Source organism: Pseudophryne corroboree, chromosome 4, assembly GCF_028390025.1.
Source record: "Pseudophryne corroboree isolate aPseCor3 chromosome 4, aPseCor3.hap2, whole genome shotgun sequence".
Classification (NCBI taxonomy): domain Eukaryota; kingdom Metazoa; phylum Chordata; class Amphibia; order Anura; family Myobatrachidae; genus Pseudophryne; species Pseudophryne corroboree.
In genome coordinates, this window is record NC_086447.1 from 819,810,114 (window position 1) to 819,837,963 (window position 27,850).

The 27,850-nt window shown below is 45.0% G+C and overlaps 1 protein-coding gene and 1 long non-coding RNA gene across 4 annotated transcripts in view; one reads left to right on the plus strand and one right to left on the minus strand.

The window, feature by feature from the left end:
* APLF (aprataxin and PNKP like factor) overlaps nt 1–27,850 on the minus strand; it is a 390,356-nt gene that overhangs the window by 186,264 nt on the left and 176,242 nt on the right. For all 3 annotated transcript variants that reach the window (XM_063918498.1, XM_063918497.1, XM_063918499.1), the window contains one exon: nt 9,835–10,021. In XM_063918498.1, the coding sequence (XP_063774568.1) occupies nt 9,835–10,021 (187 nt within the window). The remainder of the gene's footprint in view (nt 1–9,834; nt 10,022–27,850) is intronic.
* On the plus strand, nt 18,507–21,121 carry LOC134910453 (uncharacterized). The gene is made up of 2 exons (XR_010176203.1): nt 18,507–18,697; nt 20,508–21,121. It is a non-coding gene; the product is annotated as an uncharacterized LOC134910453 (long non-coding RNA).

A 27,850-nucleotide genomic window follows, 5' to 3' on the forward strand; every position in this document is an offset into this window, starting at 1 on the left:
AGAAAGGAGTTTGGATGCATGAACAGATTGTGGACTGTCAAGAGCTACATTGAAATTGCCCATAATGATGGTGGAGATGTCAGAGGATAAGAAGTGTGGGAGCCAGGCAGAACAATCTTCTAGAAATTGTTGTTTAGGTTGCCCAGGAGGGCGATAGATAGCTGCAACACGCAGAGAGAAGGGGGTGAAAATCCTGATAGAGTGAACTTCAAATGATGTGAAAGCGAGTGATGGAACCTGAGGTAGAACAGTGTATGTGAAAAACTGTGACAGTAAGATTCCAACCCCACCACCTTTACTATTATTAGGCCTAGATGTGTGTGTGAAGTGGAAACCACCGTATGACAGTGCTGCAGGTGGGCCGTGTCTGATTGTGTGAGCCATGTTTCTGTTATAGCCAGCAGATTAAAGTTGTGAGATATGAAGAGGTCATGGATGGATGTTAATTTGTTGCAAACAGAGCGTGCATTTAATAAGGCACATTTTAGTGACTTGGAGGGGGATGGGAGACACGTGATATTTATGAGGTTAGATGGATTTCTATGTTGTTTTGAGATAGCTGAGTGTGAGAGGGAAAGGTGGTTGGGGCCTGGATTTGGTGATATGTCACCAGCTAATAAAAGCAGAAGAGTGAGATAAATATTGGTGGATGTTTGCGAGTGTTTATTCTGGTGGCCAATTGTGGTTGTCAAAGTACTTGCAGAGAAGTAAGTATAAAGCTCATGAGTGGTTAGAAGAGGGGAGTGGAGAATAGAAGCTGTAATGTGCACAGAGGGGTGAGTTTCAGGGTGAGTGTAAAATGTGTGAAATTTGGTGGGAATTCCATGAATAGAAATAAGAAACAGTAGTTTGATGAACATGCTGTGGTTGTTTGTGTTTTCTTGGGTTAAAGTGGAGTAGGAGTAAGTTGTAAAAGTAAGTTACCTTTCCTTGATGTTGTTTAATGTTTTTTCAACTGTTTTTTTAACTGTTCGGATAACACACTTCTTAAATCCACACTTATTAAAATCCACGCAAGCTACCCCCAGCAAGCTGACCCCTTAACTAAATCTAAAGAAATACTGACTCTGATTAAGAATAGGCCTACCTCTGAACATTTGGTCACCTGATTGAAATGCTAATTGATCAAAGAACAAATGGCACAGGGTGGGTAATCAGACAAAAACTACTCTAGCTATCCACAATAAATTCAATCACATACATAGGAAATGGCAAGAAAAACATCACATACATTTAAACATATGATGTGGATTGCTAGCAGTTATAACACCTTGAGAAGCAATAATTAGACCATGAAGGGCCAGTGTTCTCCTCATTGGACTAAAGGTCGTCAAACTGAAGATTATAAGTCATCTTTGAAAAAAAAATTACTGTACAGCTGAAACGCGTCATGTGAAGATACTGTAGACGGCAACCCTAGTTTAATCATTTCTAATGTCAGGACAGAGGAATTAGTATTGGAGTCATACTTGAACAGCGGTCACCGTGCATAATGTAAGGACAATGGTTTAATAAGAAAAGTCAAAGGCATGGGTTACCCCCCAAAAGTAAAACCAGCACTAGCACTTCAACCTAAGTAAGTATCGGACTAATCAAGGGAATAAAGGCCAACCAGCCCTAGAAGGGTCAGTAGAGGGCTGGAATCACTAGGGAAGTGGGGTTTGTAAAAGAAACTTGCGTATAGCACTAGGGATATTCCACACACCCCTTGGGCAGTGGATGGCACACTACAGTTTCCAGCAGGCACGTCAAGGCCAATTTTAAGAGCCGTCACAGTATGCTGGTTATTACATTCCACTACTTAGAGGCCAAAGTAGCCAGAATAACGCTGCAATTGGTGACATTAACATCAATAACAATTTAGAACAGATTACATCCTGCCCTTTATGCTCCTTATAGAGTCCCTTATTACATAACTGAGCATTGATATTCCACTTTCCTGAAATCAATAGTGTGATTCCGTCCTTAGGCTGTCATTTCCAAATGTGGATATGGGTTTTATAGCATATTTTTTATTATTCTTCTAAATTAAATACTTATTTTTAAATAATTTTGATTATGAAATAATAGTGGTCAAACTAGGACTTCTCCAAACTGCTTTGACTGGCCAATAACCCACTAGTGAGAGAAAATCTCCTTTTCTCCCAGGTACCCTTTTGGGTGTGCCTACAGATATGGCCTCATACATCTAGCCTTAATGGGTTACAGTCGTTAGGTCGACACAACTTAGGTCGACACTCATTAGGTCGACCACTGAAGGCCGACAATGCCATTAGGTCGACCACTGAAGGTCGACAATGCCATTAGGTCGACGGGTCAAAAGGTCGACATGAGTTTGTTTTTAAAAAAAAAATATTTTTTGGATTTTTCCATACTTAACGATCCACGTGGACTACGAATGGAACGGTAATCTGCTCGAAGCATGGCGAGCGAAGCGAGCCATGCGAGGGGACACGGTGCACTAATATGGGTTCCCTGTCACTTTACAGAGAAAACGACTCCAAAAACCTTATGTCGACCTTTTGACCTGTCGACCTAGTACATGTCGACCTAACGCCTATGTTGACCCAATGCATGTCGACCTAATGGCAATGTCGGCCTTCAGCGGTCGACCTAATGAGTGTCGACCTAAGTTGGGTTGACCCAACGACCCATACCCGCCTTAATATGCCATTCAGTGCGAGATTGCTGGCATGAGTGAACCGCCAGGTCCCATGCAACTCTGCTAACGTCTGGCATCTTTGTTTGCAGAAAACAAGTCTTAGTTGCAACGCAATGTGACTAGGATGCACAAGGAGACTCTGTTGATTAATTTGATATATGATTCGTTTATATTGTGTGTGACTTAGGGGTCTATTTACTAAGCCTTGCATGGAGATAAAGTGGACGGAGATAAAGTACCAGCCAATCAGCTCCTAACTGCCATGTCACAGGCTAGATTTGAAAAATGACAGTTAGGAGCTAGTTGGTTGGTACTTTATTTCCGTCAACTTTACCTCCATCCAAGTCTTAGTATACAGACCCCTGAGTCTGTATACAGAGCACAATTTGTATTGGAAAAAAGCTGCGGCAGCTACATTGTAGTAATCCACTGTTTTAAAGTATTATATAGTAAGTAGTGTAAAACAGTATTTATGTATCAGTTATAGATCTTTGCCACTACCATTTAATTAGAGGTTATCTTGGTGGAAAGTAATTGTTGCTTATAATGGATCTTGTCCTTAATCCTGTAAGTGTTAGCCGCCGTCTCTTTCCTCCTTTGCCTCCCCCTGATGCTTTATGCTATTTACTGTATCTCTGTTTATGTTTGGGGTTCTGTATGCCATGTATTTGCCTTTTTCTTATTCACTTTTGTAGGGGCGAGCTAAGACAAGCGTCTGATGGTGATGATGTCACACTCCCGCAAATCCTAGTTTCAACAGAGATGGCAGTGCCGACTCCTTCTTCACCTATTTAAGTTAAGACCATTGTACACTTCTGTTTGTTCACACCTTGACAAAAGGGCTACGGCCACAGAAACATTGGTTTATAGGTAATACCCCGAATTGTTTTCACAGGCTCCGAGTGCCGCTGTTGTTTTTTTTTATTTCGTTTTTTATATATCTAATTTGCAACAGAAGGCACCAGAGCAGCTGACTGATCGATTGTACACAAATTGAGGGCTGGACTTACACCGCTGTATATAAATATCTATATCTACATATACATTAATTATTTGCATCTCATGGGTATTTAATTACTATATAGGCTCATGGAATATACTGCCTTACTAGACCTGCTATACAAAACAGAAGACGACAGGAAAATATGACTTTAATACCTACCAGTAGATCCTTTTCTCGTAGTCCATAAGGGGGACAGATTAGTACGATGGGGTATAGACGGGTCAAAAGGAGCCAGTGCACTTTAAATTTCTTCAAATGGGTGTGCTGGCTCCTCCCCTCTATGCCCCCTCCCACAGGCAGTTATAGGTAAAACAGTGCCCAAAGGAGAAAGGACATACTTGAGAGAAGGAGCATAACAATAATAAGTGTGGTGAGATTTACACACCAGCACACCATAACATAACCAGGCCTGCAACGGCTGGCAACAGAAAACAGCAACAGCTGAACAGCTAACACATAACAGAGAACCTGCAGAAAGTCACCGTACAGAGGCGGGCGCTCAATGGGGGTCATTCCGACGCGTTTGCGCGCTGCGGTTCATCTCAGCGGTGCGAACGGGTCGGTTCTGCACATGTGCACCGGCCGCAATGCGCACGCATGTCTTTGCCCAGCGAGAAAGCGATCGCTGTTGCGAATGCAAGAAGAGTGACATGCTGAAGGCGTTTCCGGGGAGTCAACCGACCGTTTTCTGGGAGTGGAGCAGCGAACACAGGCGTGTCCAGGAGTTTGGAGGGCAGATGTCTGACGTCAATTCCGGGATCTTCATTGCTGGATCCATCGCACAGGGTAAGTAACTGCAGGGCTAGTCTTGTTTCACACAAAACTGTTTTAGCATAGCAGGGCTGCACAAGCGATCGCAGCCCTGCTATGCTAAAATAAATTTCCCCATATGCGGCGTCTAGTTGATCACACGAGCAGCAAACGGTTGCTACGTGCGATCAACTCGGAATGACCCCATATATCTCTTATGGACTACGAGAAAAGTATTTACCGGTAGGTATTTAAAATCCTATTTTCGATAGCATCCATAAGGGATATTGGGGACAGATTAGTATGATGGGGATGTCCCAAAACTCCAGAATGGGCGGGAACGTGCAGAGACTGCTGCAGCACCGCCTGCTCAAACTGGGTATCCTCTTTGGCCAGGGTATCAAATTTGTAGAATTTCACAAAAGTGGTCTTCCCCGACCGGGTAGCCGCTCGGCATAGTTGCAAGGCCGAGACTCCACGGGTGAGGAAGAGCCCACTGACCTTGTAGAGTGGGCCTTCAGAGACTGAGGAACAGGTAAGGCTGCTGACACATAGGCCTGTTGGAGAGTAAGCCTAATCCAACGTGCAATGGACTGCTTTGAAGCAGGACAACCCTTTCTCTGCGCATCATAGAGCACGAACAAGGAATCTGTCTTCCTGACCCGAGCTGTGCACTTGACATAGATCTTCAAAGCACGCACAACATCCAAAGACTCCGGAGGAGCCGAAGAGTCAGAACAGGACGGAACCAAAATAGGTTGATTCAGGTGGAACGCGGAGACAACCTTCGGCAGGAACTGCTGTCTAGTCCGGAGCTCCGCTCTGTCCTCGTAAAAAACCATGTAGAGAATTTTACACGATAAGGCCCCCAATTCTGAGATGCGTCTAGCAGAAGCCAGGGCCAATAACATCACTGTCTTCCATGTGAGGTACTTGTCTTCTACCGTCATCAGAGGCTCAAACCAGGAGGACTGTAGAAATTTAAACACTACATCCAAAGCCCAGTGTGCCGTAGGTGGCACAAAGGGAGGTTGTATGTGGAGTACCCCTTGCAAGAAGGTCTGAACTTCTGGCAACACAGCCAATTTCTTCTGAAAGAAAATTGAGAGAGCTGAAATCTGGACCTTAACGGAACCCAGACGTAAGCCCTTATCTGCACCAGCCTGCAGGAAGCATCCCAAGTGAAACTCTGCAGGCAGATACGTGCGTTACTCGCACCAAGAGACATATCTCTTCCAGATATGATGATAGTGTTTAGACGTCACAGGTTTTCTGGCTTGCACCATAGTGGCAATGACCTTTTTAGAAAGCCCTTTGTGAGCTAGGATGTTCCGTTCAACTTCCATGCTGTCAAACGAAGTCGCCGTAAGTCCAGTTACACGAACAGTCCTTGCTGAAGAAGATCATTTCTTAGCGGCAGGGGCCAAGAGTCTTCTATGGACATGTATAGAAGAGCTGCGTACCACGCCCTTCGGGGCCAATCAGGTGCAATAAGGATTGCTTGTGCTCTGTGATGTCTGATCCACTGGAGCACGCTTGGGATCAACTGAATCGGAGGAAATAGGTAGACCAGCCGGTAAGGCCAAGGCGACGTCAGTGCATCCACCTGAGGGTGCAATCCATACTCCCCCGGGTGGAGGTCGTGGCAACTCAGGAAGTCCGCTTCCCAGTTGTCCACTCCCGGAATGAAAATTGCGGACAGCGCTCTTGCATTTCTATCCGCCCAGAGAAGTATTTTTGACACTTCTCGCATGCAGGCCTTGCTTTTTGTCCCTCCCTGTCGATTGATGTACGCCACTGGCGTGGCGTTGTGTGACTGAACCTGGATCGCCTGATGCCTGAGTAGAGGGGAGGCCTGAATCAGAGCATTGTAGACAGCCCGAAGTAGGGCCTCTTGGGTAGACCACCTGCTCTGGAACAGCGCCCCCTGGGTGACAGCTCCCCATCCTCTCAGGCTTGCATCCGTCGTGAGGATGATCCAATCCTGAATCCCGAAACGTCGACCTTACAGAAGGTTGGAAGACTATAGCCACCAGAGGAGTGAAATCCTGGCCTGGGGTAACAGCTGAATCATCCGGTGCATCTGAAGATGTGAACCGGACCACTTGTTCAGGATGTCCAATTGGAAGGGTCTGGCATGGAATCTTCCGAACTGTATCGCCTCGTACGAGGCCACCATTTTTCCCAACAATTTTATGCAAAGATGAATGGAAACTCGAGCAGGTCGGAAAACCATGCGAACCATCTCTTGAAGTGTTCTCACCTTGTCCTCCGGGAGGAACACTCTCTGAGCTACAGTATCCAGTATCATACCCAGAAACAGGAGCCTTTGAGACGGTTCCAGTTGAGACTTCTGGAGACTGAGGATCCATCCGTGGTGAGACAGAAGTTGGATAGCGCGATCTATATGGAGCAAGAGAAGTTCCCTGGAACTCGCTTTTATCAGGAGATCGTCCAGGTAAGGGACAATGTTGACCCCCTGGACTTTGAGCTGCAACATCATTTTCGCCATCACCTTCATGAACACCCTCTGAGCTGTAGACAGGCAGAAGGGTAACGCCTGAAACTGGTAGTGATCATTCAGTAGAGCGAACTGCAGATGGGCCTGATGAGGAGGCCAAATTGGGATATGGAGGTAGGCGTCCTTGATATCCAGGGACACGAGGAATTCCTGTTGTTCCCGGCCTGCGATCACCGCTCTCAAAGATTCCATCTTGAATTTGTAAACCTTCAGGTAAGGATTCAAGGACTTAGGATTCAAAATTGGTCTCACAGACCCATCTGGTTTTGGCACTATGAACAGACTGGAGTAGTACCTTGTCCTTGCTGTAGTAGGGGTACTGGAACAATGGCCTGGGACTGGACCAATTTGTTGATGGCCAGTAGCAGCATAGCACGCATATTTTCCAAAGCTGGTAAGCCGGAATTGAAAAATCGTTGGGGAGGATCACTGTCGGATTCCAGCTTGTAACCCTGAGAGGTAAGGTCCCTTACCAAGGCATCTTTGCAGGAACCGTCTCAGATGTGGCTGTAGTGATGTAACCGAGCTCCCACCGCGAGATCCCCTTGGGGTGGGTGGGCACCGTCATGCCAAAGTCTTTATGGAAGCTGAAATGGTGCTCTGTTGCCGAGAGCCAGCAACGGTTGGTTTCTTAGGCTTACCTCTAGAGCCTCTAGCTGCACTGGAGGCACCCCAAGCCCTAGATCGAAATCTGGAGGATCGAAAGTACTGAGTAGAAAGTGCCAGGGCCGGTACACCTAGCAGGCGGAGCCCCTGAAGGAATAAACATGGATTTCCCAGCAGTAGCTTTGGAGATCCATGCGTCCAATTCACCTCCGAAGAGCCATTCACCTGTAAAGGGAAGAGATTCCACATTGCGTTTGGAGTCATCGTCTGCAATCCACTGATGCAACCATATGGCTCTGCGTGCAGACACAGCCATAGCAGTGGTTCTAGCATTAATATAGTCAATTTCTTTAAGGGAGTCACAGAGTGCTCTTGTCGTGTCCTGAATGTGTTCTAGGAAAGTTACAGTAGTAACCAAGGTCATATCACCCGAAAGACCCTCTTGAATCTGAGCAGCCCACGTATGAATAGCATGCGTCATCCAGCAACCAGCAATGACCAGTCTTTGAGTTACACCTGCAGCAGTGTAGCTAGATTTCAGAGTGGTCTCAATTTTCCTATCCCCCAGGTCCTTTACCGTAAAAGACCCCGGAGCTGGGAGCACCGCCCTTTTAGAAAGGCGAGAGACTGAGACGTCTACTGCTGGAGATTCTTCACAGAATTTCCTGCCTTCAGGGGCAAAGGGGAAGGTATTTAAAAACCTTTTGGACACCTGATATTTTTTATCTGAATTTTTCAAGGCTAATTTAAATAGATCATCCAATTCCTTGGAATTAGGAAAAGTGACTGTCATTTTGTCTTGCGGGATGAAAAATGACTGCTGATTAGTAGCATCCTCCGGGGGAGCTTTAACACATTCCGTATAGCCAATATGAGGAGTTCAATACCCTGTGCAGAGATGGGATCCCCATCATCCCCATCCGGCTGGACATCATCATCAGAATCTGATAGGATTGCAGGTAAAGCACGTTTTTGTGCACCTGTAGTAGACTGTGGGGGATGGGAAGCATCAGCCTTGGCAGTTAGACTAGCCACTGCTTGTTGCAGTTCTTGTGTTTTATTGGCATTGGCAGTGAGCTGAGATGACATATTCCCGACATCATAGTTTTTATAGCCCCCAGCCAGGAAGACTCTGGATTCTCCCCCATGTTGTTATCAGCATTTTGTGATGACTGACTACACTGCTCACATGATATGGAGCCAGACGAAATATGGTGAAACAGAAATCATGCAATGCATTCTCCTCTATTGAAATACGGAAAACAATACACATACAACACAGACTGAAAACAATACAAGCTTGCCCTACTGCATGTGAGAGGAGACATAAAAGAGAGGATACCAGTGCACCCAACGCTGTCCAGCCCCAGTGAGACTATCAGCGCTTTATGTAGTGATATAAAACAGTGATACTGCTGTACAGAGAATTCCCCAGAGGAATGTAAACTGTGCACTAATAGCAGCTCTCCCCCTCTACACCCGGTGCCAGTAATCCAGCGTGTGAACGTTTGGAGGAGCTGTATGAGGCTGTTGCTGCTTATGCAGAGGAAGGCGCCAAAATGCCGCTGAGCCCGCTCTGATGTAGCTCCGCCCCCTGTAATGGCGCCGGAGCTACTAATAAAGTTTATACTGGCTATATCTCCAACACCCTTTGTAGCCTCACATAAATGCTTGGAGGGACCCGTGCGCCTCACCCGCGCTTCTGCCGAACAATGAACCGGGGGCCCCCCTAGCAGGGCCTCCGCTTTGTACTCACCACGATGATCACCTTCAGGCTCTGTTAGAGGTGTGCGGCTAAGGCAGCACACCGAAATAAGCAAAAGTTTAAAAGAAATTGAAGAAAAACTCTGGAGCTTGCAGAGTATGCATCCTCTCCTGAGGGCACTTTTTTCTAAACTGCCTGTGGGAGGGGGCATAGAGGGGAGGAGCCAGCATACTCAGTTGAAGAAATTTAAAGTGCACTGGCTCTTTTGGACCTGTCTATACCCCATCGTACTAATCTGTCCCCAACATCCCTTAGGATGCTAGAGAAAAAGCGTTATTTTGCAGAATGCAGCCTAAAAGAACCTATTGAGTTTTATAAATGACATTTATTAATTTATTTCTGGGCAGCACTGGTCATGGGAGCAAAGGTAAGTAGCTCGGCGTTTCCATACGCATTACAGTGCACACTAACAGACCAGATTTTAGTACACTGGAAATACAATACTTAATGGAAATGTGCAAGAGACTCTCAATTCTAGCCCTTTTTATTAAATTGTCTGCCCAATGTATTAAGAAAAAAAAACTTACCAAATCTTCTATACACTCATGGATCTTCTCCGTGCTACAGCTTGCAGATGGCGATGATACAGTTGGCTTAGGCCGATCTCTGACAGGAGAGGAAGGTTTCTCTGATGCAACCTTTGAGCCCGAGGCAATTGGGGAGCAGGGAGACTTGTTATTTAATGCACAATCTTCATCAAGTGCATTACTGTTTCTGCAAAACAGGTACATCCGGTCACATGCAACCAAAATAGGAAGTGAACAAAAGGAGAGAAAAAAAACAAGAGTAAATAGAAATGTTTGGAAGAAAAAAGGTGATTGCAAAACAGTGTACAGCAAGTATCAAATACATAAGTAGCAACACATTAGCGGGTGCGACTGGGTTACCCCAGTGTGCATGCGTATATTCGCACCTGCGACCCATACACATTGCATTGACGGGTCGGGGGTGCGAATAGGCGCAGCTGGTCATTGCCGTTATGCGGATGTACGTACATACGTACATTTGCCTACCACTGGGCTATAGGTAGGTGGAGAATATTACTGTCCCCATAAAATAATCAAATTAGAGATATTGTGCAGGGCAACTACAATCAGCCAATAGGTGTAGAGATGGCTACACTCAATATCCAACGTTCCAAGTGCAGGATTAATATAAAGAATGTAAATTCATCTAAAATAAATGGTGACAAAGAGCAGTGGCGGTTCTAGGGGCAGGCAAGCATGGCGGTTGCCCGGGCCGTTGTGGCCTGAGGACACGGCTACAGTCAGCCTGGTGGCACCATCAAATTTGATTGTTCTCGCTCTTGCCCAGCGCTAACAGCCGCTATATTGGGTGAGCAGCAGCAGAAAGTGGGGCACTCAGGCAGGTCATGTGACATACTGGGTCCCGAGGAAGCACCGTTTGTGCTGGGGAGGAGGCAAGAGCGTACCGGGGTGTGCGCGCACAGTCGGGAGGTAACAGCCGATGAGCGTGCTGTGTCAGTTGGCTGGAGAGAGGGAGCATCAGGGAGGAGGAGGGGGAAATGGGCTGGGACCGACGGGAAGAGCGCAAGGTGCTGGGCCTGTGAGCGGAGATACAGGGAGTCCGGGAATTGCAGAGGAGAGGAACCCAGAGGTGTGTGTGTATGATGGGGGTGATGTATTCAGATTTTCTGTTCTGACTCTCATCGTCCACCCCAGGGTCCAGTAACTGGCCAGCCCACTGCCCTGTGTGCCGAGCACGGTTTCCCCTGTCATTATACTTTGTATATAAAGTGATTTTTGATTTAGGGAGGATGTCTTTCCCATATGCTCGTCATTGTGACCTGCAAGTATATTTGTGTTGCAACACGTATGCTAGGCATGCACCAGTTAGGGCTGCTAAAAACCATATGGGTGAACACTAGATTTGCTTTTGAAAGATGTCAGGCACTGAGCATTGTATTCCATTGTGTCACTACCACCTCTAAAGTGTTTTATGAGCTTAAGTAAAAGGTCATAGAAGGCATTGCATGTCTCCTCAAAAAAATTGCAAAAACAGAATAAGATATATTAACTGCTAAAACAGCGCCTCTGTAGAAATAGTGTCATGTGTAGTATACAAAGATATTTAATAGAATATTAATTTTCTGAATTACTGCGCTTGCCGACCAACTATGTGTAGTTGAAAAACAAGAACAAAAATACAAGAAAAACGGCTGCGCTGTATGTCAGAAATGTATCAAGGAAAAAGAGCCAACGTATGTAAAAGAATATTTATTATAAAACTGTTAATACCAGGTTCATTGGTACCAATGACCATGGGTAGGTTAATTAAAATAACGAACACACAGTTTTTCTCACAAGGTGTCAGATGGCCGGTAATCTTCCGATATGATGGTATTGGGAATAAAAGAGACAGTCTATATCCACAGCTGCTAATATCAGCTACTGTTCAAACACTGGAAAGTCCGTGTCATCGATGCAGTTCCAGAACTAATAATTTGTGCAGCACCCGTAGAAAGAGTGATTATTACCTCTCCGGTGGGCTGGTAAGTGATCCGGGCGTCCCCGGTCAGATGTCCTGCGTTGCCCACATTCGCTGTGCAGCGGAGAGGAAAAGCCGCGCCGTATGCAGTGGGCTGGCTGAGAGTGTCGGGATCCGTCGGTGCTGCTAGTAGCAGTGAGGCATCAGAGATATGACCGTCCGAGATGTATGATAGATGCACTATCAAGGACACCTGTGCAGGGTGTGTGAAGAGGCAGGTCCTAACGCGTTTCATCACGCTCCACGTGACTTTTTCAAAGGTGATTTTCTGCATCCAAAGTGTGCGGTATTTAAACTCTGAACTAATCAGAGTACAGCTGTCAAAAATCAGTATCTGATTACAAACTATTCAGTAACGTTGGCTCTTTTATCAGTGTTGCATTACTTATATTTGTTAATAAAACATGGCATACTCGACTTGCTACAGAGTACCTATTAATTTACAGTAAATAAACCACTCTTATTAACTTTATATAATTTAAATAATTTAAATGTAATTGATGTTTCCAAAAATACTCAGGTCAAGCAATCATCTCAAAAATAGGATTAAATATCCATCTGCTTCTGGTCTAATCAGTGCAATAATTAAATCAGTAAATATGACACAATCTAAGTCACATTAATAGTTCAAAAAGTCCCTAATACCGAGGAAATAATAAAAATAATACAAAAATATCAGCATGATAAATATATCTGATCAGAAAATATAAAGAATACACTCATAATAAAAAATATATTATTATCTGAATCATCCTCATTTGGATGCGAACCTGGGAACTCAAATCTTCCGAGTTCAGCCGTTAAACCAAGTGCGCCACAACATGAGAACATAACATAAGAGGTGAATGCGCACAGTGCTAATATGTACGGCACAGTGGCGCACTTGGTTTAACGGCTGAACTCGGAAGATTTGAGTTCCCAGGTTCGCATCCAAATGAGGATGATTCAGATAATAATATATTTTTTATTATGAGTGTATTCTTTATATTTTCTGATCAGATATATTTATCATGCTGATATTTTTGTATTATTTTTATTATTTCCTCGGTATTAGGGACTTTTTGAACTATTAATGTGACTTAGATTGTGTCATATTTACTGATTTAATTATTGCACTGATTAGACCAGAAGCAGATGGATATTTAATCCTATTTTTGAGATGATTGCTTGACCTGAGTATTTTTGGAAACATCAATTACATTTAAATTATTTAAATTATATAAAGTTAATAAGAGTGGTTTATTTACTGTAAATTAATAGGTACTCTGTAGCAAGTCGAGTATGCCATGTTTTATTAACAAATATAAGTAATGCAACACTGATAAAAGAGCCAACGTTACTGAATAGTTTGTAATCAGATACTGATTTTTGACAGCTGTACTCTGATTAGTTCAGAGTTTAAATACCGCACACTTTGGATGCAGGAAATCACCTTTGAAAAAGTCACGGGGAGCGTGACGAAACGCGTTAGGACCTGCCTCTTCACACACCCTGCACAGGTGTCCTTGATAGTGCATCTATCATACATCTCGGACGGTCATATCTCTGATGCCTCACTGCTACTAGCAGCACCGACGGATCCCGACACTCTCAGCCAGCCCACTGCATACGGCGCGGCTTTTCCTCTCCGCTGCACAGCGAATGTGGGCAACGCAGGACATCTGACCGGGGACGCCCGGATCACTTACCAGCCCACCGGAGAGGTAATAATCACTCTTTCTACGGGTGCTGCACAAATTATTAGTTCTGGAACTGCATCGATGACACGGACTTTCCAGTGTTTGAACAGTAGCTGATATTAGCAGCTGTGGATATAGACTGTCTCTTTGATTCCCAATACCATCATATCGGAAGATTACCGGCCATCTGACACCTTGTGAGAAAAATAGTGTGTTCGTTATTTTAATTAACCTACCCATGGTCATTGGTACCAATGAACCTGGTACAGGTTGAGTATCCCTTATCCAAAATGCTTGGGACCAGAGGAATTTTGGATATGGGATTTTTCCGTATTTTGGAATAATTGCATACCATAATGAGATATCATGGAGATGGGACCTAAATCTAAGCACAGAATGCATTTATGTTACATATACACCTTATACACACAGCCTGAAGGTCATTATAGCCAATATTTTTTGTAACTTTGTGTACTAAACAAAGTGTGTCTACATTCACACAATTCATTTAGGTTTCATATACACCTTATATACACAGTCTGCAGGTCATTTAATACAATATATTTAATAACTTTGTATATTAAACAAAGTTTGTGTACACTGAGCCATCAAAAAACTAAGTTTTCACTATCTCAATCTCAGGAAAAAAAAGTCCGTATTTCGGAATATTCCGTATTTCGGAATATTTGGATAAGGGATACTCAACCTGTATTAACAGTTTTATAATAAATATTCTTTTACATACGTTGGCTCTTTTTCCTTGATACATTTCTGACATACAGCGCAGCCGTTTCTCTTGTATTATTGCATGTCTCCTGGGGGGCGGGCAAATCAGTTAATAGTGAGGGAATATAGCTCCCAGGATGAGGAAACCCTGAGCTCCACAAGATCTAGAACCAGCCCTGCAAAGAGCATACAGTATGTTCACATCACCAGCGCATTTATCGTTGCACCAAAGCAGGCAGCCGACTGAGAGCAAATTGGAGTTGTTTGCAATGAAGTCGCATGACTACAGAAGGTTGTAAATCAATTACTACTCATATTTTTATTGGCACAAGTAGAATGATTCATAATTCAATGGGTAATTCATCAGTCAATGTCGCTTTTACCAGCAATATAGGGTGACAATTGCTAAAGTTTAAGTTGCACTTAGAAACAGAGAAGTTTATGGCAAATAAGAACCACATTGCCCATCCAGTCTTCCCTTTACAGCATAACTGGTTAGGGATTGGGTTAAGGGTTATGGTATTAGAGATAGGGTATTAGGGATGTTTTAGTGATTTGGGGTGAAGGTATTAGGGTTAGTTTTGGGGATGGGGTTAGGGTATTAGGGTTGGTTTATCAGTTTGGTTTAAGGTAAAAGAGTTACGGGTTATGAATAGGGAGAGGGATTTGGGATTAGGTCAGGGTCAGAGGTTAGTGTATTAGAAACAGGTATAGGGTATTAAGGTTAATGTTTAGTATGAGTAGGATGCTATGGTTACACGCAATGTGTCAGTAAACCAGTGCTATACATGGTAGGTTGCTATAGTTGCAATGTGTCAGTAAGCCAGTGCTATAGCGGGTGAGCTGCTGCAGGTACACACAATGTATCCATAAGCAGGTGCTACACAGGGTAGGCTGCTATCATGGCGTGTCTTCCATTGGGCTTAATGGGCTAAGTTGCCCAAGGGCCCCATAATTGTAAAGGCCGCAACCAGTAGCATCCCCTCCACCTTGCTGCCGATAGCAAACAGAGCCCCCTCCCCCGTGGTGGAGAATAAGATTAAAGTACACTACCAGCAGGCAGGTGGGTTCCTCTCCTCCATCACACAGTCCTCACACAAATAAATCAAATAGTTGGGATACTATTACAAGCTACTATTTCAAGAAAACTTTCCCCCAGCTAAATTACAAAGTGACCTGACCTACTGGAGTTGCCTGATTATTGTGTGGCAGTTCTGGGCCATAGCTGCATTACAGCTGCATTATTCCCTAATGGCTAGATCGCTTTCAGAAGTTGTGGTCTCCCTTATCCTTTCAAGCAAAGTAAAAAAAAAAATCAATATAATAATAAGGGGCCTCCAAAACTATACGCCAGCATCCTGAAGAAACCTATATACAGAGGCGGAAGAGGGCTCCTAGACATAAACTTGTAGTTTGTAGCATTGCATTTCTTCCAGACAGGAATGTCATACTCCCAATCATGAACAACCTCCTGGCTGGACATTGAATCTAACTCCCTACCTATCCAAATCTAACTTCATTATGGACACTACACATACAAGAAAAAAAGAATAGGTCTCTCCCTTCCAGACGGATGGTGTAATGGCAAAGCATTACTGCCTCACAGCACTGAGGTCATGGGTTCAATTCCTAACAGTCCCTGACTGTGTGGAGTTTATAGATTTCTCTGTGCTTGCGTGGGTTTCCTCCAGGTACTCTGGTTTTCTCCCACAATCCAAAAATATACTGGTAGGTGAATTGGCTCCTGACAAAAATTAAACAAAAGAGTGTGTACGTGGGCAGAGTAGATGGGCCAAGTGGTTCTTATCTGCCATCAAATTCTCTGATTCTATGTAACTGCCCTCCCAGGCACCTCACAGCTGCTGGCACACAGAGGTCAGGGAGTAAATGCTGCATGAGGGAATGGTAACTGGATGTTTTCAATACGCTATGATAGATCAGCTCCAGATTCATGGCTGCAGATAAAGGATGAGCATACTATATATACTATATATTGTGGTTGTAGAAAGTCTCTGCTACTGTACCTGTGTTTTATTAAATCATTATATGTATAAATCATGTAATGGGTAAATGGGACATTGGGGAAGGCTACTGTTGTGTGATCACTGGATGGGTGTGGGAGCTGAGTCTTTTTTTTTTCTGACCTGATAGTGAATGTTTTGGACAGACAGCATATTTAATAGGAATAGCCACATATAAAAACATGGCTCCCCCTAAAAATAGTTATGTGTATAGACAGACAGACATGTCGCACTCGACAATTTTTCATTTGCAACCAAACTTTATTAAAACTTGTATAGATAACACACATGCACCTTCAGTGGCATTCAGGCTTTTTGCATGCCATCAGACCCCACTACACGTTACTATCAAGTTTCTGGTATGCCACACACAGTAGTGACTCCAATTTTAGAATGCCACACCGTAGTGCTCACCAATTCATAGTACAACATACACAGTGTCCCCCTAATTCAGATAATGCCACAGCATAGTGCCCACCAAATCATTGTATGCTATCATAGTGCCACCAAATGCATAGTATGCCACACAGTAGTGCCCCACAATTCATAGTATCACCACTGAGCAAAGTGATCAGTGAAATTAAAAATATTAAATAAATAAAAAGACAAACAGGGTGTGACCGATATACATATGTACAGATCAGAAAAACATACAAAAGATATATAAAGGCAGAAAACAAGCTGAAATCACTGGAAGCTGATATTGCAAGCATTTACAAGATACAACTCTATGATGCATGTCACAACTACTGTATCCCTGAATACAACAAGCAGACACAATGCTTGACAGAGAAGGTAAAAAAACATGAGAACTATTTTATGACAGGTTCCATCGCTACTTTGCAGCTTATGATACATAGTAAGCAGGAGATATGCTACCTACCAACTTCTCTGGCAATTGGACAATCTTACAGGTGGAAGGTCATATACTGCCATTCCTGCCGATGGCAGCAGCGGGTTACTCGACCTTGTGCAATATAGTAGCAGCTAACAAGTCCATGCACAGGGTAAGGGGCAGCACAGAGGTAAATGCTGCACAGGGCAGCACACAGGATTGGACAAGAACACATGGTGAGGGTACTGGGGCAGCACAGGGGTGAGGTGGCAGACACACATGGGTTAGATTAGATTTGAGTGGGGTGCGCTCAAACTAAAATCTAAATTGCAGTGTAAAAATAAAGCAGACAGTATTTACCATGCACGGAAACAAAAATATATCCCACGCAAATCTAACACGTTACATCTGTCCCACCTGCAGTGCAACATGGTTTTGTCCAATTGCTAACTTTTTTGGTTTGCGATCAACTTAGAATAACCCTCATAATGGTGATATTTTTGCAGTTCAGAGATTACCAGATGACTGCACAGTTCAATTCCAGCAGCCATTTTGTGTGACCATAGGGTTACTCACTGCAGCGTGTGTGTACACAGATGCTGATGTTAGCGAGCGAGCATCTCAATACATTTCCAGGCGGCAGCATTAGCATATTATCACACAGTAACTGCATACGGGGTAGCAGCTGCGCATGCTGTAGCGCACATCTCTGATTCAGGCCCTATATGCAGTACATATTGCCAGAAAAGGAATAGTCATACTGTAGAACCGGAATAATCTGCCACACTGACCTACTGGCTACAAATGGAGGGCATATTATCATTTCTGTCAGGTTCTGTTTCACATTTTATTGATTAAACTGGGCATACACTGTACAATTATCTGGCAGATCATCTGCCAGATCTAGCTGGCCGGCATGAAAATCTGGTAGTGGATGGAAGTAAATGACAATCGACTATTTGCTCCCAAAGACTGGAAAATGGACAAAACCTGTCAGACAAATTGGTTAAATCACGAATTTAACCAATTTCTATGAAGGACAGTTTTGATCAGAAGAGGCGTACGCTCTGCCAGTCTGAGAGCACAGTGGGTGCCCTGGGAGGCTGGAGAAGCATCACCAGGCCCCTACCCAAACTTTGTTATGGTGCTTGGAAAATGCCTGATCCACTTCACAGCATTCAGACTTGAAATTGGGACAAAATAAGCCCTTCTGCAAGACTCCACTCATTTTGGTTAAAATATTGCCCCTTTCGTGGTGTGTGAATTGGGGCAGGTGGGAGATATGCTGTTCTGCCCCTGTTTACCCCTATACCCTATATGGCTGCTGTCAATGTCTGTGCTATGACATCATAATGGTCCTATGCTGACACAACGAGTGATAAGCCAGGCCAGCACAATAGGAATTTATCCTTCTCAAGGTAGCCCCTAGAGAAGGACCTCCTTTTTGGAGCTCGTGACATTTGATCAGTTTTCTTACTGAAATAGCGTTATATTTACTTTTGGTACAATTTTTTTTTAGATTAGTACAGTATACAGGAGAGAGGAGAGGGAGGAGAGGGAGGAGGGAGCAGCCATGAGCTGCTTCCCATTCAGCGAGTGCTGGCCGTTTGGAAGGAGTAAGGTAAGTGCTCTGTCATTTTTATTTGTACTTTGTGTTTGCACAAATAGGGTTTTTCATGGATTTCATAAAGGGCTCACCTGAAAGTGGGAGTGACAGGGCATAGAAGGTGGTTATGTCCCAATGGAGTAGGCCTAAATGTCAGGGGGTGTCTCTGCCCAAATCTGAGTATGGGGTCATTCCATGTCAAATCACCCAGAAAAATGTCATTATGACAACCACAGACAGATTTTCATGATACTTTGTACACTTGATACTACCACAGAGCCACTAACCCGTGTAGAATATTTCTTCTCCAGGCCTCATGGTTTTTGAGATATAGGGGGTCAAAGTTTCGAAAAAGTGTTGGAACTGCCGCTAATGATGCTCTATTTTTTTGTGAGGTGTATCTGGAAAATAATTCCCATCTTCGTGCCTAATCCACACATCACTTTGAAATGCTGAATCTTTGTCAATCAAAATATGGAGATTCCAGTAAAAAATGTTTTATCAATCTTGCCTGACCCTGAAAGTCATTATACATTCTTTTACTTCACACTAAATTATTAATTGATGAAAAAAAAAAAAAGTGGGTTCAATAAGCATTATCAACTCATCAGGCAGATGAGTTATGTCCCTTTCCCCCAAAAAATTGAACCTTAAATTGTATTATTTCCACTCGCACGTTTTTTTTCGCACATCTATGATCAAGTCTGAATTAAGCACATAGGGGCAGATGTATTAAGTTGGAGATGGCATAAGGAAGTGATAAACCAGTGATAAATGCAAGGTGATACACGCATCGGCCAATCAGGTCCTAACTGTTAATGTACATATTAGAGCTGATGGGCTGGTGCATGTATCACTTTGCATTTATCACTGGTTTATCACTTCCTTATGCCTTATCCAAGTTAATACATCTGCCCCAATATGTGCTGCACACGCCCATGGTATCAGTCAGTATAAATTTGGCCACCATGGGAGTATTTTAAGATTCTTAATAATCATAAGGAGGTATTCAGTTGGCCACAATAACACGTTTTCTTGTGAAAGCCAGCGAATTTACAGCAAAGTACGAAAACCCCCAATTCAATTAGCCGTAATAACTTACCACAAACTCCACTTTGCCTACTCTGAGAAGATGCAAAGTTGAGAAAAATCCCTATTTTAAAAGGTAAAAATTTGGGGATTTGATTCAGAACCCTTCAGGCAATTTTTGCGTCATTAGCACAAAAGATAATTGTGCTAAAAAAAAATCATGATTTCACAGCTAATTGAATACCTGTGGGTGTCGTGGACTGGGTGAACTGACATGAAATTACCCTAATCTAAAGGATTATTTATTATTATTTATAGTATTGCCGGTTCTCAATGGCTACAAATTGTAGCCATATCAGTTGAAATGGTTTTTATAGTCTAGTGGCTTTAACATGCGACCCTCCAACCACCAAAGAACCACACATCCCAGCATGCCCCGCAACAGGGAATTCTGGGAGGTGCAGCTCCACAATAGCAGGAGAGCTGCATGTTGAACATCCCTGTTAATCTATCAAATCCTTACCTCATGTAATGGAATGCCTGTACCCCACCTCATGTAATGGAATGCCTGTACCCCACCTCATGTAATGGAATGCCTGTACCCCACTCAATGCGTATGCTCTTTAATACATTTGGGTGGTATAACTGAATCTTGCAATGAGATTTTGGGTGCAAGTAGAGCACTGATCACTGCTGGTCATTGAAGGGTGATGGTGGAAGCCTGACTAGAAGGGATGTTTGCATATCACTGAGCTTAATTACGGATTTAGATGTTAAATGTCATCTTCATTTAAAGGCGAGGCCAAGGGAGAGCGAGGTGCCCCCAGCAGAGAAGATGCATGAGCCCATCGTACACCAAGAGAGGCAGGTGACCACACCACCCCCAGAGATGGACGAGCCCAACCTACCCCGGGCAAAACAGGAACCACCAGCACCCCGGGCAAGACAGGAACCACCAGCACCCCGGGCAAGACAGGAACCACCAGCACCCAGGGCGAGACAAGCACCCCCTGCACCCCGGGAACGACAAATGCCCCCGCCTCCCCGGGCAAGGTCAGGACCCCAATCTCGGGCAAGACAGGTGCCCCCGCCACCTCGGGCACGGCAGCCACCTCCTCCACCCCGGGTAAGAAAGGCACCTCCCCCACCCAGGGCAAGGCAGGCACCCCCTGCCATAAAGGCATGAGCCAACAACATCCCCAACTGAGAGGAGTGCCCCACTACCATCAGAGGCAGGCCTAACCACCACCATTGAGCTGCAATATGCCCCCACCAACATCGTCGAGGCATAAGCCCCCAACAATATCGGAGAGGCATGATGCACCTCCACCACCATCGGAGAAGTGCTTGCAGACACAATGTATTATTTCAAAATCATTTTTCGTAATTAAAATATTTGTTGCATAATGATACTACACTCTGTATATTTGTTGCATAATGATACTACTCCCCCCAAATAATGCATTTGGGGGTTATAGGTAACCAGCCTTTTATCTGGTTCTAAGATCACAGATCTGGCAATTACATAGCCGTCAAAGGGAAACATTTACTAATATGGGAGTTCTGTTTAAGATGGGATGTTGCCCACAGCAACCAATCAGATTCTACTTCTCATTTATCTAGCACCTTCTAGAAGAGAACACCTGGAATCTGATTGGTTGCTCTGTGCAACATCCCATCTTAAATAGAACTCACATCTTAGTAAATTTACCCATAGTGTCTTTCATATAATTTGTATTTGTTTTTATTTCAGACTTTATCATGCATTAGTAAGGTTCTACAAGTTGGGCTGCCACACAATTAAAATGGAAAAAGTTTTCATGCACACTTTAGGTTAAAGGCATTAAAATGATCAGCAAGTCTTAATTTGGCTGCCCTGAACGAACAAAACAGTTTCCTATTTCATGGAAAAGAAAATAAGCACCCTAAAAACTGCTTTGTGTGGCTCACTTTACAATAACAGATGCAATATGTCATGTTACTGTGATCCAAGTCATCCCAAGTAACGCATATGTCAGGGTACAGACTGATTATTCAGCACAGTCCTTTCACTGCACTTTTTACCCTGACCACTAGGGAACATATCCTGCAGGTGCATAGTCTGTACTTTCCTGTTGTGTATGAGGACCATAGTGTAAAGAATATATGAGGTAAGGATGGCCTACAGAATGATGAGGAGACAACACAGGAAATGTATGCTTTTTTTTATATGTGGCCCATCCAGTCTGCACATTACAGTATTAGAGTTAGGGATTATGGTATTAGGGATGGGGTATTAGGGTTGTTTTAGTGGTTTGGATTAGAGGAGAGAGTATTCGGGTTAGTTTGGGGGATGGGGTTAGGGATAGGATATTATGGTTGGTTTATCAGTTTGGCTTAAGATATTAGGGTTAAAGATTATGATTAGGTAGAGGTTTGGGGTTAGGTTAGGGTCAGAGGTTAGTGTTTTAGGGCCAGGGATAGGGTATTAGGGTTAATGTTTAAGGTGAGTAGGCTGCTACAGTTACATGCAATGTGTCAGTAAACCAGTGCTATACAGTGTGGGCTGCTACAGTTGCACAAAATGTGTCAGTAAGTCAGTACTATCCAGGGTAGGCTGCTATCAGGGCCATCTCTTCCATTGGGTTTAATGGTCTTAGTTGCCCAAGGGCCCCATAATTCTAAGGGCCTGCAGCCAATAAAACCCGCTCTCACTTGCTGCCACGGTCGAGAGCAAACCGTGCCTCCCCCCTCCTCCATGATGGGGAATAATATTAACGTACTGTATACTTTCGGCAGGCGAGTGGGCTCCTCTTCTCCCTCACAGAGTTCTCCAAAGGCACCTCTCCTCCTCCTCCCTCCCACCCCACGTAGGCTTTGCCAGGCTGAAGGCACAACCTGGACCTCTGGCTAAAGGTGGGTGATGGCCCAGAAACCTGCCCAAACAACTACACATGCTATGTGACTGACCGGAGAGACTTCTTCCAAAGACCTTCAGGTAACTGCTGCTGGCGGAAGGACATGTCCCAGGCTGGTATAGAAGTTCGGTCGATTTAATGTTACATCCTGATAAGCAGTGTCCCCGAGGGCTGTCGAAGCCTAATGCCTGAGTGTCATTATTATCCCATATTGCTGACAGGGGTGTAGTATGAGTGGCCGGCGAGCGGGATCCCGGCGCCAGTATACCGGCGCCAGGAACCCAATCGCCGGCAGCTGGGGGAGCGCATATGAGCCCCGCTGAGGGCACGGTGGCGCGCGGCACTATTTATTCTCCCTTCAGGGGGGTCGTGGCCCCGAAGAGGGAGAATAGTTGTCGGTATGCCGGGTGTCGGGATTCTGGCACCGGTATATTGAGCGCTGGGATCCCCATAGGCGGCATACTGAATGACACCCGCTGACAGTATTCTGCAGGAAGGTGCTGCTATTACTACAGGCTTATGGCAGTAAATTATATATGTATATATATATATATATATATATATATATATATATATATATATATATATATACACACACACACACACTGCTCAAAAAAATAAAGGGAACACTAAAATAACACATCCTAGATCTGAATGAATGAAATATTCGTATTAAATACTTTGTTCTTTACATAGTTGAATGTGCTGACAGCAAAATCACACAAAATTTATCAATGGAAATCAAATTTATTAACCCATGGAAGTCTGGATTTGGAGTGACACTCAAAATTAAAGTGGAAAAACACACTACAGGCTGATCCAACTAATGTCCTTAAAACAAGTCAAAATGAGGCTCAGTAGTGTGTGTGGCCTCCACGTGCCTGTATGACCTCCCTGCAACCCACACAAGTGGCTCAGGTAGTGCAGCTCATCCAGGATGGCACATCAATGCGAGCTGTGACAAGAAGGTTTGCTGTGTCTGTCAGCGTAGTGTCCAGAGCATGGAGGCGCTACCAGGAGACAGGCCAGTACATCAGGAGACGTGGAGGAGGCCGTAGGAGGGCAACAACCAAGCAGCAGGACCACCCCCACCTTTGTGCAAGGAGGAACAGGAGGAGCACTGCCAGAGCCCTGCAAAATGACCTCCAGCAAGCCACAAATGTGCATGTGTCTACTCAAGCGATCAGAAACAGACTCCATGAGGGTGGTATGAGGGCCCGACGTCCACAGGTGGGGGTTGTGCTTACAGCCCAACACCGTGCAGGACGTTTGGGATTTGCTAGAGAACACCAAGAAAATTCGCCACTGGCGCCCTGTGCTCTTCACAGATGAAAGCAGGTTCTCACTGAGCACATGTGACAGACGTGACAGAGTCTGGAGACGTGACATCCCTGTTAGTCTATCAAATCCTTACCTCATGTAATGGAATGCCTGTACCCCACCTCATGTAATGGAATGCCTGTACCCCACTCAATGCGTATGCTCTTTAATACATTTGGGTGGTATAACTGAATCTTGCAATGAGATTTTGGGTGCAAGTAGAGCACTGATCACTGCTGGTCATTGAAGGGTGATGGTGGAAGCCTGACTAGAAGGGATGTTTGCATATCACTGAGCTTAATTACGGATTTAGAATTTAAATGTCATCTTCATTTAAAGGCGAGGCCAAGGGAGAGAGAGGTGCCCCCAGCAGAGAAGATGCATGAGCCCATCGTACACCAAGAGAGGCAGGTGACCACACCACCCCCAGAGATGGACGAGCCCAACCTACCCCAGGCAGGACAGGTGCCCCCTGTACCCCAGGCAAAACAGGAACCACCAGCACCCCGGGCAAGACAGGAACCACCAGCACCCCGGGCAAGACAGGAACCACCAGCACCCAGGGCGAGACAAGCACCCCCTGCACCCCGGGAACGACAAATGCCCCCACCTCCCCGGGCAAGGTCAGGACCCCAATCTCGGGCAAGACAGGTGCCCCCGCCACCTCGGGCACGGCAGCCACCTCCTCCAAGGAGAATGTTCTGCTGCCTGCAACATCCTCCAGCATGACTGGTTTGGCAGTTGGTCAGTAATGGTGTGGGGTGGCATTTCTTTGGGGGGCCGCACAGCCCTCCATGTGCTCGCCAGAGGTAGACTGACTGCCATTAGGTACCGAGATGAGATCCTCAGACCCCTTGTGAGACCATATGCTGGTGCGGTTGGCCCTGGGTTCCTCCTAATGCAAGACAATGCTAGACCTCATGTGGCTGGAGTGTGTCAGCAGTTCCTGCAAGACGTAGGCATTGATTCTATGGACTGGCCCGCCCGTTCCCCAGACCTGAATCCAATTGAGCACATCTGGGACATCATGTCTCGCTCCATCCACCAACGCCACGTTGCACCACAGACTGTCCAGGAGTTGGCGGATGCTTTAGTCCAGGTCTGGGAGGAGATCCCTCAGGAGACCATCCGCCACCTCATCAGGAGCATGCCCAGGCGTTGTAGGAAGGTCATACAGGCACGTGGAGGCCACACACACTACTGAGCCTCATTTTGACTTGTTTTAAGGACATTACATCAAAGTTGGATCAGCCTGCAGTGTGTTTGTCCACTTTAATTTAGAGTGTGACTCCAAATCCAGACCTCCGTGGGTTAATAAATTTGATTTCCATTGATAATTTTTGTGTGATTTTGTTGTCAGCACATTCAACTATGTAAAGAACAAAGTATTTAATAATAAGATTTTACTTACCGGTAAATCTATTTCTCGTAGTCCGTAGAGGATGCTGGGACTCCGTAAGAACCATGGGGAATAGACGGGCTCCGCAGGAGATAGGGAACTTTAAGAAAGCTTTTGATTCTGGGTGTGCACTGGCTCCTCCCTCTATGTCCCTCCTCAAGACCTCAGTTAGGGAAACTGTGCCCAGAGGAGATGTTCAGTACGAGGAAGGATTTTTGTAAACCTAAGGGCGAGATCCATACCAGCCACACCAATCACACCATATAACTTGTGATAAACTACCCAGTTAACAGTATGAACAACAACATAGCCTCGGGTCAACCGATAAACTATAACATAACCCTTATGTAAGCAATAACTATAAACAAGTCTTGCAGAAGAAGTCCGCACATGGGACAGGCGCCCAGCATCCTCTACGGACTACGAGAAATAGATTCACCGGTAAGTAAAAATAAGATTTTACTTACCGGTAAATCTATTTCTCGTAGTCCGTAGTGGATGCTGGGGACTCCGTAAGGACCATGGGGATAGACGGGCTCCGCAGGAGACATGGGCACTTTAAGAAAGAATTTAGGTTCTGGTGTGCACTGGCTCCTCCCTCTATGCCCCTCCTCCAGACCTCAGTTAGAGAAACTGTGCCCAGAAGAGCTGACAGTACAAGGAAAGGATTTTGGTAATCCAGGGCAAGATTCATACCAGTCACACCAATCACACCGTATAACATGTGATAACAACCAGTTTACAGTATGACAAATAAGAGAGCATCATGTCAAACCCTGATGCAACCATAACTTAACCCTTATTGAGCAATAACTATATACAAGTATTGCAGAAGCAGTCCGCACTTGGGACGGGCGCCCAGCATCCACTACGGACTACGAGAAATAGATTTACCGGTAAGTAAAATCTTATTTTCTCTAACGTCCTAGTGGATGCTGGGGACTCTAAGGACCATGGGGATTATACCAAAGCTCCCAAACGGGCGGGAGAGTGCGGATGACTCTGCAGCACCGATTGAGCAAACAAGAGGTACTCCTCAGCCAGGGTATCAAACTTGTAGAACTTTGCAAAAGTGTTTGAACCTGACCAAGTAGCCACTCGGCAAAGTTGTAATGCCGATACCCCTCGGGCAGCCGCCCAAGAAGAGCCCACCTTCCTAGTGGAATGGGCCTTAACTGATTTTGGCAGCGGCAATCCAGCCGCAGAATGAGCCTGCTGAATCGTGTTACAGATCCAGCGAGCAATAGTTTGCTTTGAAGCAGGAGCACCAAGCTTGCTGGATGCATACAGGATAAACAACGACTCTGTTTTCCTGACCGTAGCCGTTCTGGCTACATAAACCTTCAAAGCCCTGACCACATCAAGCAACTCGGAATCCTCCAAATCACGAGTAGCCACAGGCACCACAATAGGTTGGTTCATATGAAAAGATGAAACCACTTTCGGCAGAAATCGTGGACAAGTCCGCAATTCTGCTCTATCCATATGGAAAACCAGATAGGGGCTTTTATGCGACAAAGCCGCTAATTCTGACACACGTCTAGCCGAAGTCAAGGCTAATAACATGACCACCTTCCACGTGAGATATTTTAACTCCGCTGTTCTAAGCGGTACAAACCAGTGTGACTTTAGGAAACTTAACACCACGTTAAGATCCCAAGGTGCCAACGGAGGCACAAAAAGGGGCTGAATACTCAGCACTCCCCTTACAAACGTCTGAACTTCTGGTAGAGAAGCCAACTCTTTTTGAAAGAAAATGGATAGGGCCGAAATCTGAACCTTAATGGAGCCTAAGTTTTAGGCCCAAATTCACTCCGGTTTGTAGAAAGTGAAGGAAACGGCCCAGATGGAATTATTCCGTAGGAGCATTCCTGGCCTCACACCAAGAAACATATTTTCGCCAGATACGGTGATAATGTTAAGATGTCACGTCCTTCCTAGCCTTTATCAGCGTAGGAATGACCTCATCCGGTATGCCTTTTTCCGCTAGGATCCGGCGTTCAACCGCCATGCCGTTAAACGCAGCCGCGGTAAGTCTTGGAACAGACATGGGCCCTGTTGCAACAGGTCCTGCCTTAGAGGAAGAGGCCACGGATTTTCTGTAAGCATTTCCTGCAGATCCGGATACCAGATCCTTCATGGCCAATTTGGAACAATGAGGATTGTTTTCACTCCTCCTTTTTCTTATTATTCTCAACCGTTGGGTATGAGAGGAAGAGGAGGAAATACATAGACTGACTGGAACACCCACGGTGTCACTAGGGCGTCTACCGCTACTGCCTGAGGGTCCCTTGACCAGGCGCAATAACTCAGCAGCTTTTTGTTGAGGCGGGACGCCATCCTGTCTATCTGTGGCAGTCCCCACCGAACTGCAATCTGTGCGAAGACTTCCTGATGAAGTCTCCACTCTCCAGGACGTATGTCTGGTGAGGAAGTCTGCTTCCCAGTTGTTCACTTCCGGAATGAACACTGTTGACAGTGCTCTTACATGATTCTCCGCCCAGCGAAGAATTCTGGTGGCTT